The sequence below is a fragment of the Mesoplodon densirostris genome, chromosome 2 (assembly GCF_025265405.1).
Source record: "Mesoplodon densirostris isolate mMesDen1 chromosome 2, mMesDen1 primary haplotype, whole genome shotgun sequence".
NCBI lineage: Eukaryota > Metazoa > Chordata > Mammalia > Artiodactyla > Ziphiidae > Mesoplodon > Mesoplodon densirostris.
The window spans coordinates 57,393,202-57,416,840 of record NC_082662.1 but is presented as its reverse complement, the minus strand read 5'-3'; the positions used below and the strand labels follow the sequence as shown (position 1 = coordinate 57,416,840).

Here is a 23,639-nt window from a genome sequence, read left to right as displayed (position 1 = left end):
GTTGTTCTTTGTGGGAGTTATGTGTGTGTAGTAAGGTGGGGTTAGAGTATGGATTCCCCCCCATGAATATTCAAATTAGCTCTTACCAGTGGCAATATTTGGGGCTGTTTGCTCAGTTAACTTTTATTGTCCTGGGATGTTCACACTGAGGGAAAGGGGAGGTGTGGAATCTTAGTGTACAGTGCCTGTATATCCATCAAGGACTAGTTGATTCATTTAAAATATTTTAAAAGAGGATATTATTTTCTGCAGATGAATTTAAAGTGTCCCCATGCTTTTCCCTGTCATCTCCTTGTGTCTGAGTTCCCCCCATCTCTACATAGCACATATTCACATACTGGGGGACTTTTCTTGTTTCTGAGGAATTCATGTGAGATTGGGGATTTGAGTTCTCCTCGGGGGTTGTCTCCTCAAAGGAAAGTCCATACTCCTGAGTTGGGCATTTATGGTCTGCTGTAAACTGGTCTCAGCTTTCTCCTTTTTCTCATTTCTTTCTATTCTACACAAACCTTCTGGTCAGTCTCCAAAGGGTTTTACACTGCCCCTTTCCTTCTTTTGTTATTTCTTCATGTTTCCGTTATTTGGAATGTTCCCCTCAGTCGGCTGCTGTTCTCTTCCTATATGTATCTTCCCCATTCCTAAAGGCCCAGTTCAAATCCCACCTGCTCCATAATGGTCATACTATTATATGCCTAATATGGGCCAGGTGTCCTACTAGACCTATATATATATTTTCTCTCGGAGTGTAAAACAATCCTGTAAAAGAATTACTGTTACCTTTATTTGCAAATGAAAAAATAATCACTGAAAGTTAATAAGTAACCTGATCCCAGCGACTGAGTGTCAGGGCCAGTGTTCTAGCTCAGTTCTTCTTGACCAGAATGGTTAACTCCGCCATGCTGGTTTTTCCTGAATTCTTCTGGATTGGGTTAATTACCTCAACCCCCCACTCACACCTTCTCTGAGCATACTCTTTGCCTTGGTTGGATGTGTCTTGTGTTTGGCAGTCAATCATGTATCAATATTATTAGTTTTTCACATTCTTGCATTGCTAACTCTTCTTTGATGATAACATCTTTTCTTGCATTCTTTTATTCCCACCAAAGTGTGCTTCACAGGCTTTTCATAATGAGCTTTTGTTTGGTTGGTTATTTTACTTAATGAAGATGTCCAAGAGCGAGGGAGTTATTCCTCCTAGTTGTTATTATGTTTATGTTTTTCCTTTTAGTCTAATTTGTCATTAACATCCTACCATAATATTTACCTCCACAGTGCTCTTAGAAAATTATCCTCCCTTTCTCTCTTTCTACATTTTTTTTTCTCTTAAAAGGAGAGGCCAAAGAAGCTCCATGGCTGAAGTCTGTACCATTCCCCTCCTTCCCCCAAAAAATTAAACAGGAAAATTGAATGAATGAAGACCAGGCATTGCCACTGAATATTTTGGTGCAACAAGGTGGATGCCTGTTGTCTGTTAGACAGGGGCCCTTTGATAAAAGAATTATGGCTGTAGTCATGTTCTGGCCCTGCTTGGGACCTCGCTTTAAGGATACAAAAAAGTGTCTCATTGAGGTTCTGCCTTCTTATGAGCAGAGTATAAAGTAAGCATTTATCTTGTGAAAGAATAGCTGTATTTGCTCACCTTTTTCAGTTCATTGGTAGAAAAACATAATTTAAGTTGCTGCAGAAGACTCCTAGCCAAATTCATCATAATGTACCATCTATTTAAACCTTCAAAACTTGGGAAGCTTTCCCCTCCCTAGAAATATCCATTGATGACCATACGCTGAATTCTTCTCTCCATTTACAATGGTTATTTCCATAAAATACATTGAAAAATTTGCACAGATGTGAAGTAAACAGAAAGGATTTTGAATTCTTTAGTTTTCTGCAAAGCATCACTAGGAGATGTGATTCTAAGGTTAGAAACTGGGGATTATGGGAATAAATCATGGGTAATGGCAGAATTTAAAATCTGAATCTTCCATGCCTTGTGGGTATTGTTTCTCCATTTTCTTGATCTCTGGTAGCATTATATGGATTTAGGAAGTAAACAGCCGAAGAGCTTTCTGGGAGAAGAACCTGTATTGTGAAATGAAGACTGTGAGTGTGGCAGTGTGGATCTCAGTGCAGCTGTTTGTGTTAAAACATCATAGGCTGCATGGTTTGGGAAAAGAGGGATGATCTTCTCATAGTCAGAGGAATTCCAGATGAAATGCAGTTCACTATTTTATGTTCATCTGACTATAAACAGTGATTATAAAGTAAATTCTGTTTTGGTAATCTTGTTCAGTCCTTTAAACCCGTGTTTCTCAAACGGTGGTTTATTATTCATTAGTGGGCTGTGAAATCGATTTTGTGGGTCTTATTTAGCATTTAAAATCTATTATTAAAGAGAAGAAAATAGTATAGAATAGAAAATATCAGAGTGAATTACATGTAGTGAGGATATTTTTCTGTGAAACTCATTTTTTGTCATACACACATGGTGTCATACACACATTTCTTACTGTAGATCATGGTAAAAAAGGTTTGAAAAGTGGTCAGCATGGGTTCCTAGGATGTCAGATAGTGGTGTGTAACCATTACTGGACTCTTGGCTGGTGCCAGAGACAACTGGGGCAGATGGAGAGGAAAGAGAGGAGGCTCCGTGCTGTGGAGGAGCAGTGTTGACCTGGTGATCAAGTCTGCTGTCCTGGTGAAGACCGAGTGGATTACTCACTGTGCAAATACAGTTCATGAAGAGCTCTGCCGTAGTACAGCACTGGAGACTGTTGGTAGGCTATTTCAAGTCTAAACATGAAAACTGATTACAGTTTCTTGGTTGAGGAGAGGTGCAGGAGACCATGTAGGGAAACACTTTCCTTGAGATTTCCTTTTATTTCTCTCCCTAGCGTCACTTTATATTTTGAGGCAGTAGCTGAGCTCCTTTGGGGTATAGACTGGAGTGGACATTGCCATTTGATAGCAATTAACATGAATTGACATTGTCCAGCTTCTGAACCCCCTTCAGTTCTGCAGTGATAATCCGTTGTTGCTGTGGAAGCTGAAGGAGGTACAGACACATGACTAGCGGTGAACCAAGTCCAGCCTCTTGGATTCCTCTATCCCAAGACTTAGCTTCTGGAAGGAATGGTACAAATACATAGGGGTGGCTTGAGATCATTCGTGGAAGCAGCAGAATCAGGAGTCCAGTTGTGGTGATGGCTGGTGACCAGTGGTGGCCGTGCTAGAACGATGTCCTTATCAGACTGTTCCTGTGTTCTTATATCTTCCCCTTAATTTATTTTCATCCTAAGGTAAACAGAGCTGGTTTCTGTTGTTTGCATCCCAGAACCCTAAGTGGTTAAAGAATTAACAGGAAACACGTTAGATGGATTTCTGCCCCCAAAGAGCTTAGTACATAACAGAGAGAGGGAGTAGGTAAATATGCAGTAGACACACCGATAAATGAGTAAAAGTTAGCAAAGGGTGGAGGGGATTCAGGGTTGCTTCCTGTATATTCCTTTAAATTATAGTTACCTTGAAGTTTCGCCAGATGGCATATCTTCAAGAGGTCTATGTCTTTGCATCACAACACTGGAAATACAAGTTAATGAGGAATTAGTTTTATTAGGGTGCAGCATAATATGATTTCAAACATTTGTAAGATAGAGTTTGTTTGCTTTGTTACTTTTTTTAAAAATCTAAACATTTTTAAAAGCCTTGAGTATACTCACAGAAAACTGATTAATGAACTGTGAGCTTTTTGAGTGTGAGCCAGTAAAAACTTACTTTAGAGGAAGAGATTTAGAGAAATCTTGAATCTTCACAACAGCCCTGTAGATACTTTATTAATCCCAGAGGAAACAGAAACGTGTAGAGGTTGAAAAACGTGGCTAAGGTCACACAGACATTAGAGCTGGGGTCTGAACCCAGGTTAGGGTGACTCTAGGCCCAGGCTTCTAACTGCTTCTGTTCTGTAAAGAACTATAGAGGTCACCTAATACTCTCCTTGTTGCACAGGATTTGTGTTCAGAGAGCTTTAGAGATTTTTTCAATACCAGGCAGTTTCTCTTATTGCTTACGGACAGAAACTGGTGCCCACAGGTGCGTGTACTCCCTCCCTCCCTCTCTCCCTCTCTCCCTCCCTCCCTCCCTCCCTCCCTCTCTCTCTCTCTCTCTCTCTCTCTCTCTCTCTCTCTCTCTCTCTCTCTCTCTCCCTCTCCCCCTCCCTCCCTCTCTCCCTCTCTCTCCCTCCCTCCCTCCTTCCCTCCTTCCCTCTCTCTCTCTCCCTCCCTCTCTCTCTCTCTCTCTCTACCTCTCTCTCTTTCTCTCTCTCCCTCTCTCTCTTTCTCTCTCCCCCCCCCCCACCCCCCTCTCCTCAGTCCCACCCTGCCTCACCTTTTCACTCTACTTCTTTCCTGCCTGATCCCTCCTGGTCTGCATAGTCCTTCCTGCAGCTCCACCCTCTCGATTTTCCTTCCTCCAGCCCTTTTCCAGGACAGCTGCACCCTTCCTTTCTTTTTTAGATTGTCTCTATTCCTCAAGGCTGGGAACAGAGTCCACTCTACCTGGTCACTTCACAGCCCTCTCTTCTTGACTCCTGTAGTTCTTAATGCTTGCCAACTATTAATAATGGACTGGAGGGTTTTGGTGGGCTTAGATTTTAAGCGTGGTTCTTCTTTAGATTCCCCCAAAGCCCACGCCTTGCCCAAGGAAAGGTGGCAAACTGAAAGGGCAGTGAAGCTGGAGGCTGAGAAATGTGTCTGAGCCTGGTCTCGCTACTCACTGGCCACTTGACTGTGGGAATGTGTGAAACTGAGTCTTCTCATCTGTGAAAGGAGCTGTGAGACTCGAATGTGGTTATAGATGTGAAAGCTCTTTTTAAGCTATAAAGTACCATACAGATGCAAGGTTTTATTGTGATGGTACAAGTGCTTAATAAGTATTTTAGTGATGAACGATTGGAAAGCACAGAAGGTGAAGACAAGCCATTTTCCCTACCTTTGGAGTGTCCACTTCTGTCACCATATTTTGACCACTGTATTCTGTGCTCTTTAATAACATTATAGATGTATTAGTGGTAAAAGAAATAAAAGGGGGGAATAGCAAAGCATATTGATACAGTGTGGCTTTTAGGAAAACACATTTTGACTTTAGTTTGATCAGAAGCAGTCTCTCAGGGAAAGCAGGCTCACTGGGAGCAGTGCAGAGAGCCCTGGATCATCGAGTTGGCATTGATTGTTTGATCATCCCTAGAAGTTTATTGTAAATGGAGCAGCACTTAAGGTTCTGGGGTATTCCTGGAATTGCTGCTATAGTTAGAAGTGAGTTATTCTGTGTGCCCGGAGTAGCATATAGAAAAGCCATAATTCTGACTTGCTGACGGGAAAAAATAACAGATTTTGTTTTTATGTCATCTTTCTGGCTGGAATCCATTAGCTTTGCATAGCATCTTGTGATGCCTTCCTCAGAACAGTTATCTGGGCCTCAGTCAAACTCATTGACAAGGCTCTGGTGGGTGTGAAGCCCTGGGTGATGAGACTAAGAGGGAATAAGACGCGCGCGCGCGCACGCGTGCGTGTGTGCGTGTGTGTGTGTGTGTTGGGCCTCTGCCAGGGCCACCAGAAGTTCCTCCCCACATATCCACCCCTACCCTCATGGCACCACGATAGTTGTGGGCTGGAACGCAGGTGGGGCCTAGGGCACTTTCATGACCTGTTGAACGACAGTTCTTTCAGTCTTTGGAGGGAGGGGCCCGGAATGAGACCAGTCTCCTAGGTGGATGCTAGACTACGGAAAGTACTAAGAAGACAGTGGTGTTGGTGGTGGGGGGCACTTTAAAGCAGTTTTTACGCCCCTGTGGAAAAAGCCTGGTCCTTGGAGTCAGTCACGTGTTTGACATCTGGCACCCCCACTGATTGGCCTGAAACTTCTGCTTTTTATGAGAATTAAGTGCAAGCGCCTAGCTCCGTGCATGAGATGTTACAGACGCTCGGTGTATGCTGGAGCTCCCTCTCCTTGACTGGAACTGTGTTCCATCAAGCTGTAATCAGTTTAACAGCAAGTGCAACCAAAATAGGAATGCTTACTTCCTGCTACACTCTGTGTTAGGTACTTTATATGCATTAACTAATTTTACTCTTAACAGCTTTAGGAGATAGATGCTATTTTTTATCCCCCCACTTACAGCTGAGAACATTGAGGTTTAGAGAGGGTAAGTAACTTGCCTAAGATTACAATCGCTAGTCAGTGGGGTAGGCAGGATTCAAACCCAGGTCCTTATGACTCCAGCTCAGGCTCTTAACTGCTCTGCTGTGTCATCTGAGACTTATGAAATGGGACTTTGATTCATGACCAGGCTTTTGCTCAGAATCCCTATTTATTCTTTGTTCTTCTAAGCAAGTTGGCCACCCACTTCAGTCCTCTGCCATAAAGCCTACATTATATTGCTTTAGTACTAACATCTTTCACATCTACAGCCTCATTTGAAAAGGCATGTAGGAGCTTAAGGAAGACTCTTTGAGAGATTTTTTTTGATCCGTTGGGCAAGATGCTTCCTCTCAGGTTCACCGATGGGCTCAGATTTAAATGACTTGCTCAAGGTCCACTTGCTAGTTGTGTATAGAGGCAATAAAATCACACACCTTGGATTACGGTGATATTTCCATCCGGTGATGTTGCTTGCTTTGTTACCTTCATCTTTCATTTAACCATTTAGCTACTTACTGATCACCTAATACAGTAAAGCATGGAACAGAAGTGACAAGAGTCCCTGCCCTCTTGGAGCTTATATTGTTGCATCAGGTTTCCTCACCAGCCTTAAGACTGGTGCCTGCTGAGATGGTTTTTAAGGTTTAAGATCTTCAGTCTTAACATTTCTTAAGGTATTAAGCAGCTGATTTCAGGACATTTTCTAAATTACATGTTTTTCTTTTCAGTTTTTCTGGGTTCATAACCTTAATTCATCATTTTATTTGCATTTTCTACTTCAGGAATCAAAAGCTTTGATTCCTTTAAGGCATCCATTAAGTAATTCACTGTAGGTGTGATGGTTTCTCTAGTAAAAATCAGATATCCAAAGTATTTTATTTTGAGTCTTGTCATTGATTTAAAAATTTTTTTAAATTTTACTTTCATTTATTCCTTCTTTAATGATAGTCCTTTTAAAAATTTTTTATTTTATATTGGGATATAGTTGGTTAACAATGTTGTGTTAGTTTCAGGTGTATAGCAAAGTGATTCAGTTATACATATACATTTGTCATTGATTTTAACCATCATCCAATCTATTTTTATCATATATATCTGGCCATGGCCTTTGGCCCAAAGCACTCATATTCTGATCATCATATTTGTGAATATTAATATGATCTATCTTTATGTCTATCATCTCCACTATTCAAAATTTAATTTTATGTTCTTCCTTTAATACCTGTATTTCAGAAGATATCCTTGAAAATTTAGCAGGCTTTCCATATCTTCAGATACTGATTTCTGGAATTTTGCATCTTAGAAAATAGTTGTGCTACCCCATTTATTGCAGTTAGTCCTGTTCAGACTCATAGAATCACATTTTGTTTCTGTTACTCTTCCCTCATTCACAAAGTGTTAGATATACATATCTCTTGCATAAGACTTTTATAAACTTAAAAACAATTGAGAATTTACAAAATTTCCCTGGTTTTTTTTTTTTTTCATGTAAAGTAGCATCTGCAAGATTGAGCCACTAAAGTAATGGCTAAAGCCACTTTCTTCACTGGAAGAAAGGCATTTTCTTTCAAATCCTTGAAAATTTATAAGGAGGTTAGGGTGGAAGAATTCACTGCTATCTTCAAAAAGCTTTAGATTTCTCACTTTTATCCTTACTATTTTCTGAGCTTCTTTGTATTCATTTGAGTTGGGAATGGAGCCCAGTGAATCATGTTATTTTTAAAGGTATTGAGTGATTCCTACTGGTCAGTTTTTCTAGCATTAAAGATTTTCTTTTTGTATCTTGTAGCAAGAAACTTGAATTGATTTCTTGGAATTATCCAAAGTATTTATAAGCTGACCTTGCTCTTTTCCTACTTGTTCTAAAAATAAGTAGTTAGAGCATGTTGTTTAGTTTATTCAGAAAGAAATGTTATTTGAATGAAGCCGTTGCACAAATGCGGTAGCACAAAAAATACTTGTCATCCTGAATGAGTCGTCATTTCATATAAAGTGGGTCACCAGTCTTAGGTTTAAATGTCTAGCTTACCTTTTTTGAAAAAAAATTTTTATTTATTTATTTATTTATTTTTGGCTGTGTCAGGTCTTCATTGCTGCACGCGGGCTTTCTCTAGTTGGCGGCGAGCTAGAGGGGGCTAGCTTGGGGGCTACTCTTCATTGCGGTGCGTGGGCTTCTAATCCCGGTGGCTTCTCTTGTGGGGGGCTCGGGCTCTAGGCACGCAGGCTCAGCAGCTGTGGCTTGCGAGCTCTAGAGCGCAGGCTTGGTAGTTGTGGTTCACGGGCTTCGTTGCTCCGCGGCATGTTGGGATCTTCCTGGTCCAGGGCTCGAACCCGTGTCTCCTGCATTGGCAGGCGGATTCTTAACCACTGCGCCACCAGGGAAGCCCTAGCATGCCTTTTAAGTGCTATATGGGTGTGTTTACTTTTTTATCATTGGAATGTCAGTTTTCTAAAAACAGGGATTTTTGTTGTTGAATCAGCCTATAAAAACATCATAGTAAATGCATATTGTCAAGAAATTCTGTTGCTGATCTTGATTTCTCAGAGTTTAATCTCTAGGCTAAGCATCACAAATTGATACCATTTTATTGTCCTGTCCAGTAAGACTGGAGATCAGTTTGAAAATTATTAGGTATAATGTGATTTCAATACAGTGTTGCTTGTAGTAGAGAATGAATAATGGAAAAACCAAACTCTTCTTGATTAAGGGTTTTGATAGAATCCTGGTGATTGTAGTCTGATCCTCAATCCCCATGACTCCTGTGTTCAAGTAACGTGATCTGATGGTGCATATTAAAACGCTTTCGTGAGTCTAAAAAGATTTACGCAGTAGCCCTTCTTAAAGGGACTGGTGGAACTTCACGTCTCTTCCTACTCTAAAAGGTCTGCGTGTGTGTCCCTCTTCTGGTTTGGGGCACTAAAGCATGGAGGCCATCTGGTTGATTTCCATTCATCCTTGGCAGCGTGCTGCCGGAAACATGGGGTAGCAAGGCCCCAGGCATGCTGTTAGCAAGTATGAATGTGCTAGTGCTGTTCTTTATCCACACCTAAAAAGGCGTATTGGAGGGATTTCCCCAATTATCCATCCGGAGAGACCGGACTGGCTTCTTCCCTCTACAGGGCCTTTGCACATGCTCATCCTTTACCCAAACTGCTTTCTCCCCACCTCCCATGATAGCCGTTCCATCTCAGCTCAGTGTTACTTCTTGAGTCCCATGCTGAATCACATTCCTTATTATATGCTCTCTTTTTCCTTCATGGTATTTTAAGTTCTTTATGATTACTTCTTTCTGTGCATCTTTGATTCTTTTAGTCCTGTGGACTGTAAGCTCCACATGAGCAGTGACCATATTGCTCTTGTTCTTCGTTGCGGCCTCCTGGTATAGCTCAGCTTTTGGCATGAAGAACTGCTCAAAAATAATTGTCGAATGAGTCTCCTAAATGTGGGATTTGAACACCTGCTTCTGAGCCGAAGCAGGGTATTAGATGTAGCTAATTTCAGATTGCTGTTTTCCTGCAGGGCAGGGTATCTATTTATGTAATTAAAACAATCGGTTATATTACATTTTTAAAGTTGAAAGTATAATGATTTGTTCTTTGAATCTTTTAAAAACTGTCATGACAAAAAAGCCAAGTCAAAGTCATCACATCAAACTTCTTGCTTATATCCCCTGCCTGGCCTCCTATCATTAGTTTTGCCTTATCCGCTGCAGAAAACCTTCCCAAACCAGCCCTCTCCAGTGTCAGTCACCGGAGTTAGCAAGGGGCATAAAGATGACATCATGCCACACCCACTCTACTGATTTTAGATTGCTTTTGTGTTTTGTGCCATCTCCCACTTCGACTGTAAGGTCCTGTGGGAATGCTGGCCTTGCAGCCTCAGAGGTAACTCATCCCCCTTTCCCCAGGCACCCTCCACTTCTGCCTCATCATGCATGGGACTGTGCTCCTCCTAAAGCTGGATTCTGATAAAATGTGTGGAATGACCAACAGAAAACTGAGACAGTAATCTATTAATTTGGCAACCATTTTCAAATCACTAAGAGTGGTGGCTCCTTATTTGCAAAACATAGTTTGATTTTACTCTTAAAAAGAGTTTGTGAGAAGCACCAAGGAAAGCTGTTAAAGCAATGCAGAGCTGTGTAGGTGGTGGTGGTGGTGGTGTTGGTGGTAAGAATGGGACCAGGTACTTTAATTTTACAGAACCAAGCTGCTATTCTTGTTTAGTATGAATAAGGCTTTGAGGTGAGGTTGGGAAGTTGGGAGGACCTTTATTTGCTGCCTAAGTTTTCAGATAAGAATGACTCAAGAAATATTTGGTGAACTGAAAGCATCATTGGTCAGATTTGTTCCTAGGCCCTCCTCCTTTCACCATACCATCTGCTGTTTCACTATTAAAATGAAGCCAAGGGTAGACTGGATTGGGAAGAGGGTAATTCTAAAGGAAGTGGAAATGGGAAATAAAAGTGCACATCTTTGGGCCCTTAAACTATTGTTCACAGCCTCAAGAGAGAGAGAGGTTGTTGACGGAAAAGGCACATAGTCCTCATTCACACTGGACAGGGCACTCTACACCAAGAAGCAAAAGTCCCTGGCTTCCTTTCTTGAAGCAGTGAATGTAACATCTTCTTTGATGTTTACACCCTAAGATGTCTCTCTGTCCTCTCAGTGTCCTCATCAGTGTCCCCCACCCCCGCCGCCGCCTTCTTCCTCCTAAATGCTTTTTCCTGCCTGTTTATGGTTTGGGCTGCTTCCTTAATGAAAGTGTCCTCTTATTTTCTGATGCAGTTACCTCTGCAGCTAATTTATTTATTTGTCTTTGTCTTTAGCTCAGCTCTGAATGGGTTTTGGAAAGTAGAGAAGAAAATCCAGTCTGCTTTTTGGGGGGCATTGGACAGCTGGATAAATGCAGGTATGTACATTTGCATATTTAAAAGAAAGACAAAAAGGAAAATAGCTTCTATAAAGAATAATGAAACTGATCTTAAACTTATAGGACTATCTGTGCTATATCCATTTATTTTTCAATATCGTTATTTTAATTTTTGTTCATTCCAAATGTTGCATGTGCTGCTTTGGAGATATTTTTTTTAACTACAAAAGTATGGGAAGTACAGTCTAAGTTCCCTTGTAATCTCTCCTAGATATTCACCACTGTTAACAGTTTATTGTCTGTTTTCCAGATTGTACAAATGCATAACCAGAAGGATCATAATATACATGTTTTGCTTTTTTCATTTTGCGGTGTGTCATATATATCTTTCAATGTTGGGTCAAATAGTTTTATGTCACCTTAACAGCTGCATAGTATTCCTTTATGTTGGTATTCTTTTTTTTTTTATAAATTTATTTTATTTATTTTTGGCTGCGTTGGGTCTTCATTGCTGCACACGGGCTTTCTCTAGTTGTGGTGAGCAGGGGCTACTCTTTGTTATGGTGCAAGGGCTTCTCATTGCAGGAGTTTCTCTTGTTGCGGAGCATGAGCTCTAGGCGCAGAGGCTTCAATAGTTGTGGCGCATGGGCTCAGTAGTTGTGGCCTGCAGGCTCTAGAGTGCAGGCTCAGTAGTTGTGGCGCACGGGCCTTAGCCGCTCCGCAGCATGTGGGATCTTCCCAGACCAGGGCTCGAACCCGTGTCCCCTGCATTGGCAGGTGGATTCTCAACCACTGTACCACCAGGGAAGTCCTTATGTTGATATTCTTAATTTTGTTTACTGAGTGCTCTCCTGTTTTACATTGTATTTTTGTTTTCTATTTCAAATGGTGCCACATCTTCTACATATATAATTATATTTGCCTGATTATTTCTGTAGGGTGAAAGTGTATAACACCATCTTTAAATTCTTCCCCTGCCATGTCTGTTTAGACTCTTAAGGACAAAGGTTTTTTCTTAAGTTATAAAGCAGACTAGCTACTTTGTTTTCCATCTCTATTTTTCATTTTTGAGGTAGAGTTGGAGGCTCAGTGTTGGGTTTTAAAACTTTCTTGCTTGATAGTTGATCTGAACCTTAAGGTAAGTTATGAGCTAATCTTTCAGCCTGGTCTCTGGAAAATTTTGATCTTCAGATTTATTTTGGAGATTAAACAAGTAAAACCAAGTGCCTCTTAGTTTGTAGTATTGAGGCATATCTGGTTCATGTCCTTCCTGTAAGTATCTCACCTCACCAGGGCAGCTAATGGACCAAGCACATGAATTTGGTGAAGAGAACTGTGACTGCGACCCTCCCTCCGTGACTTGTTTTGGGTCATTCTGCAAGCTCTGTGCAAGGCACTGGTGATACAAATATGAATGACACAGTCCCTGTCCTTAAAGAACTCAGCACGTGGGAGTGAGAGAGGGACAGACAGGTGAATAAGAGGGTCGTAATTCAGTGTGATGAGTGCAGTGTGGTGAGTTTGAGAGAGGACATCTAACTCAGGAGGTGGGATGGAGGTTCAGAGGTGGCTTCCTGGAGGAGGTAGTGTCCGAGCTGAGTTCTAAAGGCAATTGAAGTTTGCCATGAAAGGGATGAGGTGGGAAGGCACTCCTGGTAGAGGAATCAGCATGAGCAAAGGCAGGAAAATGAGATAAACGGCTTGGGTGGGGGGGTTGGTAACAAGAAGATGGCAGCTTTGTGAGTTTCAAGCCTGCAGTAAGAGGCCGAGAGTGATATAACGTGAGATGAGGCCAGTGTGGCTGTCTGGCCAGGTGATGGAGGGCCTCTGTTAGGAGCTTAGGATTGGTCTCTAGATTAATGGGGAACCTTTAGAGGATCTGAGATGTGCTAGGGGGACATTACTTTGGGGGTTAAGTGAAGGTTGGCTTGGTAGGCAGGAGGAAAGTAGGAACCTGGGGTCAGGCCTGGGGTCAGGGAACTTGGTTTGAGGCCATTGGTGCTGGGGTGAGGGAGAGAAAGAACATGCAGGACTTTCCCTAGTTCCCCTCTCTTTTCTCACCATGCCCAAAGCTCAGTTGCTGAGGTTGGCTGTTTGATCCTAGTTGCTCTCCCCGTTGAGGGGGCTCAGCTGAGTAACTTATTTGCAGGCTTCTCACCAGTGGGTCCTGACCTTTTCAAAGCGAGGCTTCTCGCTCGCATTCTGGTGCCACAAAGTGCTGCCCGTTGTCCTGCCTCCCCGTGGGGTGAGGGGACCTGGCTCCTCATTAATTCTCATGACCCATTCATGTGGCTTATGAACATGAATCAGGAGTCCTTTTGTGTGTGCTGTCTCAGAGCCAGCCTGGGCTAGGCTCTAGGGGCACGCAAATCGGGAAGGATGGTTAATGCCCTGCCCGAGCTTGCCGTTTACTGGGAGGTAGACATAAAAGTGAAAGACAGTGTAATTTGTGCCAGTGGGTCTATTCAAAAGTTAAATGATTCCGGTAGAGGTAACAGGAATATTAGTAATGTTAACATCAGTGGTTCCAGAATGAGGCACATTTTTCAACTACAACTTGTGTGCAAATAGAGCAAATAAATTCAGGTCATGTCTAAATTACTCTGATTTTTGACAATATGGTCTTAACCATAATTCATGAGCGTGCATAATTGATTACCTCCCATGGTTGCACTTGCTGTGAGCTCTGATACATTTGATTTTCAGGGAGAGAAGGGGCGGGGGCGGGGTACTTATCCAATACCATATATTTCTGCTTGCTTACCTTCAAAACACTCTTTCACCACGTAGTGCTTTTAGCACATAGAATGACCGCAGTCTCATTTTCCTTCCACTACAGTATCTAAATATAAAAGAGGACTGCAGTGCCATGGCTTTCTGTGCTAAAATGAGGAGCTCCAAGAAGACTGACGTGAATCTGGAGGCCCCTGAGCCAGGGGTGGAAGTGCTCTTCTATCTGTCGGATAGGGAGCCCCTCCGGTTGGGTGGCGGAGAGTACACAGCGGAGGAGCTGTGCATCAGGGCGGCGCAGGAATGCTGTGAGTACTGGCAGCTGCCCAGGGCCCAGCAGGTCCCGGTGTCTCTGCCCCCGCACCTCCACTGAGTGGAGAGAGGTGTGGGCTCTGGGAGTCATTCGTTCTGCCCTTCCTCTGCCACTGACTTGCATTTGACCTTAGGCCAGTGAATTTAATTCACTTTTCACTTTCTTCGCTGCAAAGTGGCTTATTCCCGCTCTGTCACTAATGAGCTACAGGGATACCAGGGAATGATGCTCAGTTTTCTGATTTCCCCTATACCTACGGAATTGGAATAATATCAGCACTAAATGAGTGAAGCGTCTGGCACAAAGTTACAAGCTCAGAAGTGCCATCTCTCAATATATTAATTGTTTAAAACTTCTGAAAAGTGTGGTCTATCCTTATGCTGCCATGACCTGCCTCCTTATTGCCTGGTACCCCCCTCCCTTCCCCCTGCCCCTGCAACGTGACGCTAAGTTGAAGTGAGAAGTTAAGTGTCACTTTGTGGCTTGGTCAGATTGCCAAGTTGTGAAAAGGAAGGACAGTGAGGCTGTGAACAAGACAATCGTTTTTTCTTTTTCTTTCTTTTTTTTTTTTTTCCTTTTTTTTAAAGTGAGGCTTGTCTTACTAAAGTTAGCCTATTGCCCTTAGAAGGTAGGAAACCAAACTAACAAAATAAAGCCTTTCATTATCCTTTAAACTTGGAATCATTGGCAATTTTTGCCTACCTGCTTTTAAGTGACAGGTAAAGTTAATTCATAGAAACTGAAGATCTAATCCACTTAGATCATGGTGGTGGTTATACAGCTCTGTAAATATACTAAAATTCATTGAACTGTACACTTAAAATGGGTGAACTTTATGGTATGTAAATTACATCTCAGTAAAGCTGTTTTTAAAAAAATCAACTCATTTCATGATGATAGATTAACTAGCCATGATGGCAGATAGTCTGATCCGTGCTTTACTTATATCATCTTTAGTCCTCAGAACAACTCTGCGGGGATAGTATGGTTGTTTCAAGAATCAGCTACCTTGTTTGTAATACAGCTTGTCTAGAAAACCCATTTTCTTCCTAATATGTCTTTCTGCTTAAAATGCTTTAAATACAAGAGTTCCAATAAAAGGGGAGAGGTTGGTGCTATAGGGAAGAATGTAGTAGATCCTTACTGACTAAACATAACACTAGATAAAATTGGCTGAGTTACAGATTATTATGGGGAAAATGCATTAATATTTTAGAGTTACTTTGACTAGATAGCAGAGTATGTAAGGAACCAGCTTTGGACAGCAGCTTTAAAAGTATTTGTAATTAGCAAAACAACTAGATGTAAATTGGTGTTTCTAAGGCATTTTTTCCCCTTTACTTTGAGATTTGGTTTATAGTGTTTATTCTCTTAGCCAAGCTTCTTGCCATCAGCATATAAAGTATAAACCTTAGTTTGTTAGCAAGGATCATTTGTACAGAATTGTTGGGCTGCAGTTAGTGAGAGATAGAGGAATTGCTGCTAAAGGAGATGAGAGGGGAGAGCCTGTGAATCTGAAGGCAGACACAGCCCCTCTATACTGTTACTCTGGGCTCAGGGTCAATTTGGGGCATCAGTTTTTAATCCCAGTCTTTAGAGAATGAGTATTATCTTTTGTAACCAATTCAGGGGATTGTTGCAAAAATTAATAAATTTAAAAAATAGATGAATACAGAATACCACAGATTCTTGTAGCTATTATTATTATTATAGTACATGATGTTTTGGGGTCTGTATACTTCCTCATTTTTCACCAATATATGGTAAATTTTTGTTCTTTTAGCTCTCATTATTTATCCCCTCAGTACCTGTATCTAGATTTGAATGCCAGCCCTGGATTTTACTAGTTGAGTAACCCTGAATCAGACTAAATCTCAGAGTTTCTTTACCTGTAACATGGCAAAAATAATACTTAACTACATTAAGTGTTAGGAGAAGTAAAAGGTAATAGATGTGTGTTAGCCTGATGCCTGATACTAAGCCCTCAGTAAATGTTAGTATTGTTCTTATTTTTCAGTACTTTTATATAAAAGGTATCTTTCATCTTCCTATTTTTAAGTAGTAATATTGTTTGAATCAGACCTGTGGTAGAATTATAGACCTATCCATGATTATAAATAAATTATTCTTCATATATGTATGTTTCACATTCAAATATGGATATGTATAAAGAAAAGCTAGATTTCTAGGCCAGTCCACAGAAGCCAATTTATGAATGAAAACCTATTGTTTACCTGAACCATAGTCCTGATAATACTGGATCCAAAAGCCATTTGCCATTTTTCTCAAGGGGAAATGCTCTTTGAAATTTAGCTCCATCTTCTCTGTTACATGGAGGAGTGTAACTCCGAAGGGCTAACTCCCAAATATCTTGAGAAGCAGGAGTTGAGGAATTCAGCAGAGGCATGAAGATGCAAGAAAGCTGTAACTTCTTAACTTAGTGTGTGCATTGGAGAGAGTCCCTGTCTAGGTGGGCAGGGCCAGCGGGGGTCCCAGTCAGTGTCAGTCTCACTTCAGATGTCTGAGTTGGGAAACAAGTGCCAGCTACCTCATGTTCTCCCATGTTTTTTTTGCTTTTAAGTTCATTGTATCTTAGTTTGAGGCCTGACCACACATGAAAATATCAGCAGTGATTAATTACTTGCAATCGTTCTCCTATCTCCCCCGACACTTTCAGATTACAGGTCTGTGTAATTTTAATCATGGGCTCAGAAGTGAGTGGAAAGGTACTTTCCTGGCTTCATCATCTCCCTTATCTTTTCGAACATTCTTGTATCAAAGGAGGCAGTTAGTCAGGTAGGGAGGCAAGGGAGCACTGTTGGACCACCTTTTGTAAGCATATGTGTTCTTGCTAGTTGGCTACCAATAAAAAATTTTTTGATAACCATACAGAGTACTTAAAAAGTGTATTGTTATTAATGGCAATAGATTTTAATCACTGATCGAAATCACTTTGGTTATTTATTCTAACACACATTTCATGTGCTACTGCCAGGAACTTGTTCACATGTTTAATGTGTAATCACAGTGTGTTAGAACTGTTTAAACATTTTCTGTAGGAGACAGATTAGGGGTTTCTCAAACTCTAAGAATGTTTCTCACTGTGATTAATAAGGTGCACATCAGGTAGTATCTGGGAACCTCTCAGATGGCCTTTTTTTCTTTGAAGCAGAATTTGGTAAGACTCTGTCATAGACACTGTAGTGGAAATATTATTAGACTTTTATTTTTAAATGGTTTTAACCTGGTTTGCCAGGAGCTATACTATAGTGTATATTCCTGGGGAGCCATAATTTTTTATTATTTTGTTTAAAACTGCCTGATTGAACATGGTTGGAAGTTGTATTTGGCCCTAAGAGGATGCGAATATGACCTAGATTCTTTTTGGATAAGAGAATTTCTGGTCTTTGCATATGTTGTGCTTTGGAAACAGCTGGCCAGATTTATCTGTCTTCAATTTTCTGATGTGTTCTTTACTTTTCCCCAGGTATATCTCCTCTGTGTCACAACCTCTTTGCCCTGTATGATGAGAACACCAAGCTCTGGTATGCTCCGAATCGCACCATCACCGTCGACGACAAGATGTCACTCCGGCTCCACTACCGGATGAGGTATGGGTGCCTGCTGGGCTCCCTCACGCAGGGACGGGCGACGGTTAGCCTGGAGCCCTGAGTCACTTACCAAGAAGTATTGTAGTCATTTTTATCATTTGTAAGTTTTGTATTTGCTTGGTATGAGAAAGGACTTCTTCAGTATTTGGAAAACAATTCAAGGTGAGTTTGACCACCTTCCTCTGCCACATTTTAGAAAAGAAATTATGATGCAGAGGGTATTTTAAATAGAATTAGTATCGTATAGCAGAGTTTTTCATTCAGTGAATCATGGATATGAGTTTAATTTAGTGAGTTATGACCAGGATTTTTTTAAAAAGAGAGAAATAGATGAGGATAGATGATATCGGCATGTATACATATCCTAAGAATATTGTTTTTTAGAACTTCAGTTTGAGATATGTAATCTGTCTGTATGTACTAGGTCATGATAAAATAAAATATGTTTCTTACTAAAAGTTGTAGCTAGAGAGCTTGAGAAACACTGCCTGAAGTGGAAACCTAGAAATCCTAGCTTGGTCTTGTTCTAAACAGGTGAATGTTTTGATCCACTGCCTGAGGATTTTTGTCTAGTGGGGCTGTAATTTTTCTTCTGGTGGGTACTTACTTGCCTTTTCTCCCATATTGTAGACTTTGTTAAATGTCATGTAGTCTCCCAAGGTGGCACAGGCAGTCAGTACTTCACCACTGTAGTCTCTTGAGTTTATAAGCGTGTTTGTTCTGTACCTAGAATTGAAAGTATGTTTGTTAGATACTAGTTAAGCATACTTTCACATGTGTCTTTAGCAGAGGAGCTTATAAATTCACCCTATTATAAATAGGGTGAATCCTATCTGAAAAGAATCTTAACATACATAGATGTGATTAAGTCAGTGGGTTAGCTCAGATGCTAATGGAACACCAGGTCATGCTGGAAAAGCCCTGGAGATCTCAGAGGCCCTCAGTATTTTAGCTGCTATTTACTCTGGGGAGTCAGTAGAGTTGTTACCATTCCACAGTGGCCTGGGTGTTTTTCTCAGCGGAAGCTGAACCAGATCTATGTTCTTTGATAATCATCCTGGGGGGCTGACTTTCCTCTTCTCTCTGTACTCACCCACGGTCTCACCTTAAGAGGAGAGGTGTGTGTCACGTGAGATTTCATGCCCCAGATTTAGGGAAACATTCACCCCACCCAGCTGAGCCTTCCGACTATATTTGGATTTGTTTTTCAGAGTGTAATCTAGCTTTCTGTGGCCTGAGGGTTGGCTATGTGACCCAGCATTGAAACATGTATTTGCAGCTTGGAGTCTAGGAAGTGGGGCATGTCATTGAGTTCTAGTTCTTTCCCTCTAGGTTTTTCCACTTGGCTCGGAATCTAGAATGGTAGAATCTGGGACTTGGAAGACACCTGAGTTTGCCTGATCCCATTCTTCCAATTTTTTAGGGGGAAACTGATGTCCAAAAAAGAGAAGTGAGTTACTCAGTTACATACATAGTGAATTGTCTTGTTAGCATTAGAATCCTCTTTGAGGCCTTCGTCTTTGCTGGTCATGTGACTGCCTCATGATTAAAGGCTGTCTTTGCCAGCTCCCTGTTTATGTTAGCTGCCAGGAAGTGCATGGCTGCCTCATTTTTGGCACCTTGACTTTGTACCTGACATTGGGCTTCAACAGGATATTGCTTTGTTACCGCAAGCTCTTTGAACTTGGAAAAAAAGATCCCACCCTAAGCTAAAACATTTGCATTACAACAAACTACATAATTTTGAAACCTCATCATCTCACCACTAAAGAAGGTGTAATATGAAAATAAATGTTGGTGAGTATTTCAGTGGAATCCCAGCTCTATGTTCTTGTACTTTAATTATAGTTTTCTGCTTTTAGATAATTTTGATAGCTATTGTTGTGTAATGTATCTTAATATAAGACAAGCATATTCTTTATTCCTTTTTAAGAAAAAAACGTTTTCTTGCTTTTTCATCTAAATAAGTTTTACTATCCATTAGTAAAGTTCTATAGAAACCTAAAGAGAATTCGTTGTATATAATAGCTGTACATAAACTTAGAATGTGTAATCATCTGTAATATAATTTTCTCAAAAACTTGCAAGGAAGGCATATCTCTTATTGGCAGGTCTGTCTATCCCGCCAATAAGGGGGATAATCTCTCCTTCCTTCCTTCCGGCAGTGTTCTTCCACATCATTCTGCAAAGGAATATCAGCAGCTATCATACTACATTTATTTAGATCATTCTTAATTTTTTTCCTTTAGCATGTTGTAATATCAGGAATTGGCCCAAGTTTAATAATTAATTTTGAAAGGAGCGCACAATTTCTGCTTCAGTGTACTTACTAGTTTTGTCTTATTAGCGATTTTTTTTCCTTGAAACATTCCCTGTTGTTACATTTATTTATTTATTTTTCTTGAAGTGTAGTGGATTTACAATATTAGTTTCATATGTACAACATAGTGATTCAGTATTTTTGTAGGTTATACTCCATTTAAAGTTATTACAAAATAATGGTTATATTTCCCCGTGCTATACAATATATCCTTGTTGCTTATGGAAGATGTTGATTTTGGCAGTTAACTGATCTAAAGGTTTTTTCTTTTTATTGTCTTATTAAATAGAGAGCTGTCAGCCTTTGACTATAGGCAATTTCCAGAGATCCAGCCTTGTTTTAGGCCCCCTTCAGCCTTTCTGTAGTGGAGAAGCTGCACATTGCCTTATCTTGTCTGAACATCTTACCAAAAGGCTTCCAAGGCAAGGCTAGTCTCACAGGGCTCAGACAGCAAGCTCAGAAAATGTCCTCGTTCAGCCCCGAGGGAGTATGCTGGGCCCTTGGCTGTTTATCATAGAGACTCAGTGGGGTGTGGGAGATCCATGGCTCCGACTGGTTCAGGGAAAATCTGTCTTCAGTGTTGCTCTTTCAGACAACTTCCTCTGTCCTTGACATCCTTTCCCCCCTCATCCCAGGTAAGCGTCCAAACCATACATAATTCTCATTCTCTCATTACCACCCTCCTCCACTCTCAAACAGAATTTACCTGTCCTGCATGCCCCTCTGTCAGAGCCCTACTTTGAACCTTTGTATATGGGGTGCCTGGCACACGGTTAGCACTCAGAAGCTCTTAGCTACTCTCTTAATCATCCCATTTAGACCCTCTCACCTGTCTCCTCCCAGGCAGACCCCCTGGAACTTATAGTAGATCACTAGATTATTGTATGAATGAAGAGAACTCTCCATTTTGGATTTCCCTCAGCAGTCAGAGGAGTTGGCCATGGCCTTGTCCATCTTTTTCTGCCCCAGTGTCAGATTTCCTGTGTCTGCTCAGCTGGTAGGGCTGGTTCACCTCTTGCTTTCTGCCTCCCCAGGGCAGCCGATCCTGGAGGAGTCCTCCCCGCCTTGCTCTGTTCTGCCCTTGAAGAGCAGGCTCCTCAGCCTGGGGGCAGCATGAATTCTGCCCTCTTTGTGAGCTGAGAGCCTCAGGCTTCTACTCTCACATGGGAAGGTGCGGGGACAGTCCTGCAGCTGTGGTTTATGGTGCATGTGGACTCTGTGGATACGTGGCTCTTTCTGTCTGAGAGAGAGATGCCAAAGGCCACAGTCAAATGAGTTTTGTGGAAGATGGGCTGTATAGAATCACTTGAAAGTTGTAAAATGTTGATTTTTACCTTTAAAGTAACTTCTTATCCATCCTTTCCATTTTAATTGCTACTTCTTGAGTTAGGTCATTCATTTGCTGTTTCTGCATCCAACAGACATGTATTAGCACCTTTTATATGCCAGGCGCTAGGGATTTAGTGATGAGCAAGGCACTGAGGCCTCTGCCCCCACAAACCTCACGGCATTGCCCAGGCTGCTGCCTTAGGCACCTGCTTGTCTCTTGGCCTCTCTCATTTCAGTCCATCTTCTCTGGGGCTTTCTTCCAGTGGGATCCTGCCTCACATCAGTTTGGCTCAGTCTTCCTCTGCCTTCTGTGTATGGTCCAGACTCTATAGCCTGGTATTTATTTATCCTAGTCCCAACTCCCTTCCCCAACCCTTTATCCTTCCCTGCCACATCCCCTGGCAGTGGCAGCAACTTCTTCCTCCTTGGTACTCCTTTGGCACCTTATCTGAGACACTCATGTTCAAGAAAAACTTATCTCTGAGGCACAATGCCTTGGGCTCATGATGTTATTAGGGATCCACAGAAGTGTTTTAATTTTATTTAAATCAGGAAAAAAATAATCCAGCCAAGATTATATTCATCTTTACACCAACATAGTTGTAAAATATAACTTTAATTTTTTTTTATGGAGGAAAGGAAAACTGTGTGAGGTCCATGAAAGTCACAGTGTAGCTCTGTTTATGAGATGTGCCCCCTGGATTTAACTGATTGCCTATAGACAGGGAATTCACAGCAGGCAGGGACTGTGCCTGAGAACCCCTTGTGTTCCAGAGCCTGGCCCAAGACCTGGCATGCCCTACACTCTGCAAATAGAGCTCACTGACAGATATCTGAGTTTTAACGGCAGCTCCTTTTTGGGAGGTTTTATATGTTCCTTCTCCATGCCGTGGTGGATTTTCATCAGCACATGGGCATGTCAAGGGAGAGAGACCCAGGTACCCTCTGAGTCTGTAGCCTAGAGCTGGCCTGGATCAGCTTGGCTCAGTCACTTTCACACATTCCAGAACTTGTTGTGTTTCTCTTACAGATGGCAGAGGAAAGTAGTAGTGGAGGGAACAGGCTTGTGGTCTTAGGTGACCTAGCCTCTCAGAACCTCAGTTTTCCTCATCTATAAAATGGAAACAATGAAACATACCTTGTACAGTTGCTGTAAGCATTAAATAGCATAATGTATATAAAGCATTTATTAGTTCAGGGCACTGCAGCTGATGCTTGTAGTAGTGTTTGTATATTTCTTCTGTTTTAAAACTTTGTTCATTGTAAGATAAAAAGTGTCAGTAACAGCCATCTGAGAATTAGGAAACACTGTACATTAACTGTATGTCTTGACTGTATGATGAAACTAGATTTCAGAAATGTTAAACTGTGAAATACGTCTTGGATTCAAGGCAGGCTGGCGTTACTAATGGTGGAGGGAGTTGCTGGGCTAGCATCTAGTTCTAGACAGCAGTGTTTTCCTATCTAGGAAGACGGAGTGGAAATTCCTTTGTGATTTTAAGGAAGTCACTTTATCTCCCCGAGTCATAGATGAGGTTCTGTCAGTATGCTCTTCACAGAGTGCTTGTAAGAATGAAAAGAAAAGGACCTTATAAACAGTGAAGTGCTACACAGATGAAAGATCTGTCTGTTTACTTCTCAGGGAAGTTTAACCTCTGGCACTGATCGCTCTGGGTAGAACCAGGACGCCTCTCCCACGCATGCCAAGGTCCCCTTTCCCACAGTTAACATTCATCTTCCTGCCTTACAGGTTCTATTTCACCAACTGGCACGGGACCAATGATAACGAGCAGTCAGTATGGCGACATTCTCCAAAGAAGCAGAAGAACAGCTACGAGAAAAAGAAAGTTCCAGATGCAACCCCTCTCCTTGACGCCAGCTCATTGGAGTATCTGTTTGCTCAGGTAAGATGTTGGGCCCAGGAGAGCGTGGAGTTTGTGGGGTGGGTAAGACCTGGTAGGGGTCAGATTCCCTGGCATAGCCGACCATGGTGGCAGCTAAGGTGCTTTATGGCCTGTTCCATGGGTAGTTCTCCCCAACCCTGGACTTGCCGCAAGTGAGGAGGGGGAAGGCAGTTCAGCATCCAACTGGCTGGTTATCCCACTTGTGGGCTTTTGGGGCTTTACTTCTTCCCCGTTCCTTTCTTTTTCCCCCCTCCTACCATTTCAGTTCGTGTCTACAGTGCCTCCTGTGCAGAGAGCAGAGGGGAGCTGTAAGTGAGGGAAGGCGTAGTTCAGGGCTAATCACGAAGGTACTTCTCAGGAGTCACAG

At 41.7% G+C, this 23,639-nt stretch overlaps 1 protein-coding gene across 4 annotated transcripts in view; it reads left to right on the top strand.

Moving 5' to 3' along the window:
- The window catches only part of JAK1 (Janus kinase 1), a 138,569-nt gene that overhangs the window by 76,151 nt on the left and 38,779 nt on the right, over nt 1–23,639 (top strand). For all 4 annotated transcript variants that reach the window (XM_060089909.1, XM_060089907.1, XM_060089908.1 and 1 more), the window contains 4 exons: nt 11,022–11,104; nt 13,905–14,103; nt 17,596–17,719; nt 23,119–23,272. In XM_060089909.1, the coding sequence (XP_059945892.1) occupies nt 11,099–11,104; nt 13,905–14,103; nt 17,596–17,719; nt 23,119–23,272 (483 nt within the window). In that variant the 5' untranslated portion in view covers nt 11,022–11,098. The remainder of the gene's footprint in view (nt 1–11,021; nt 11,105–13,904; nt 14,104–17,595; nt 17,720–23,118; nt 23,273–23,639) is intronic.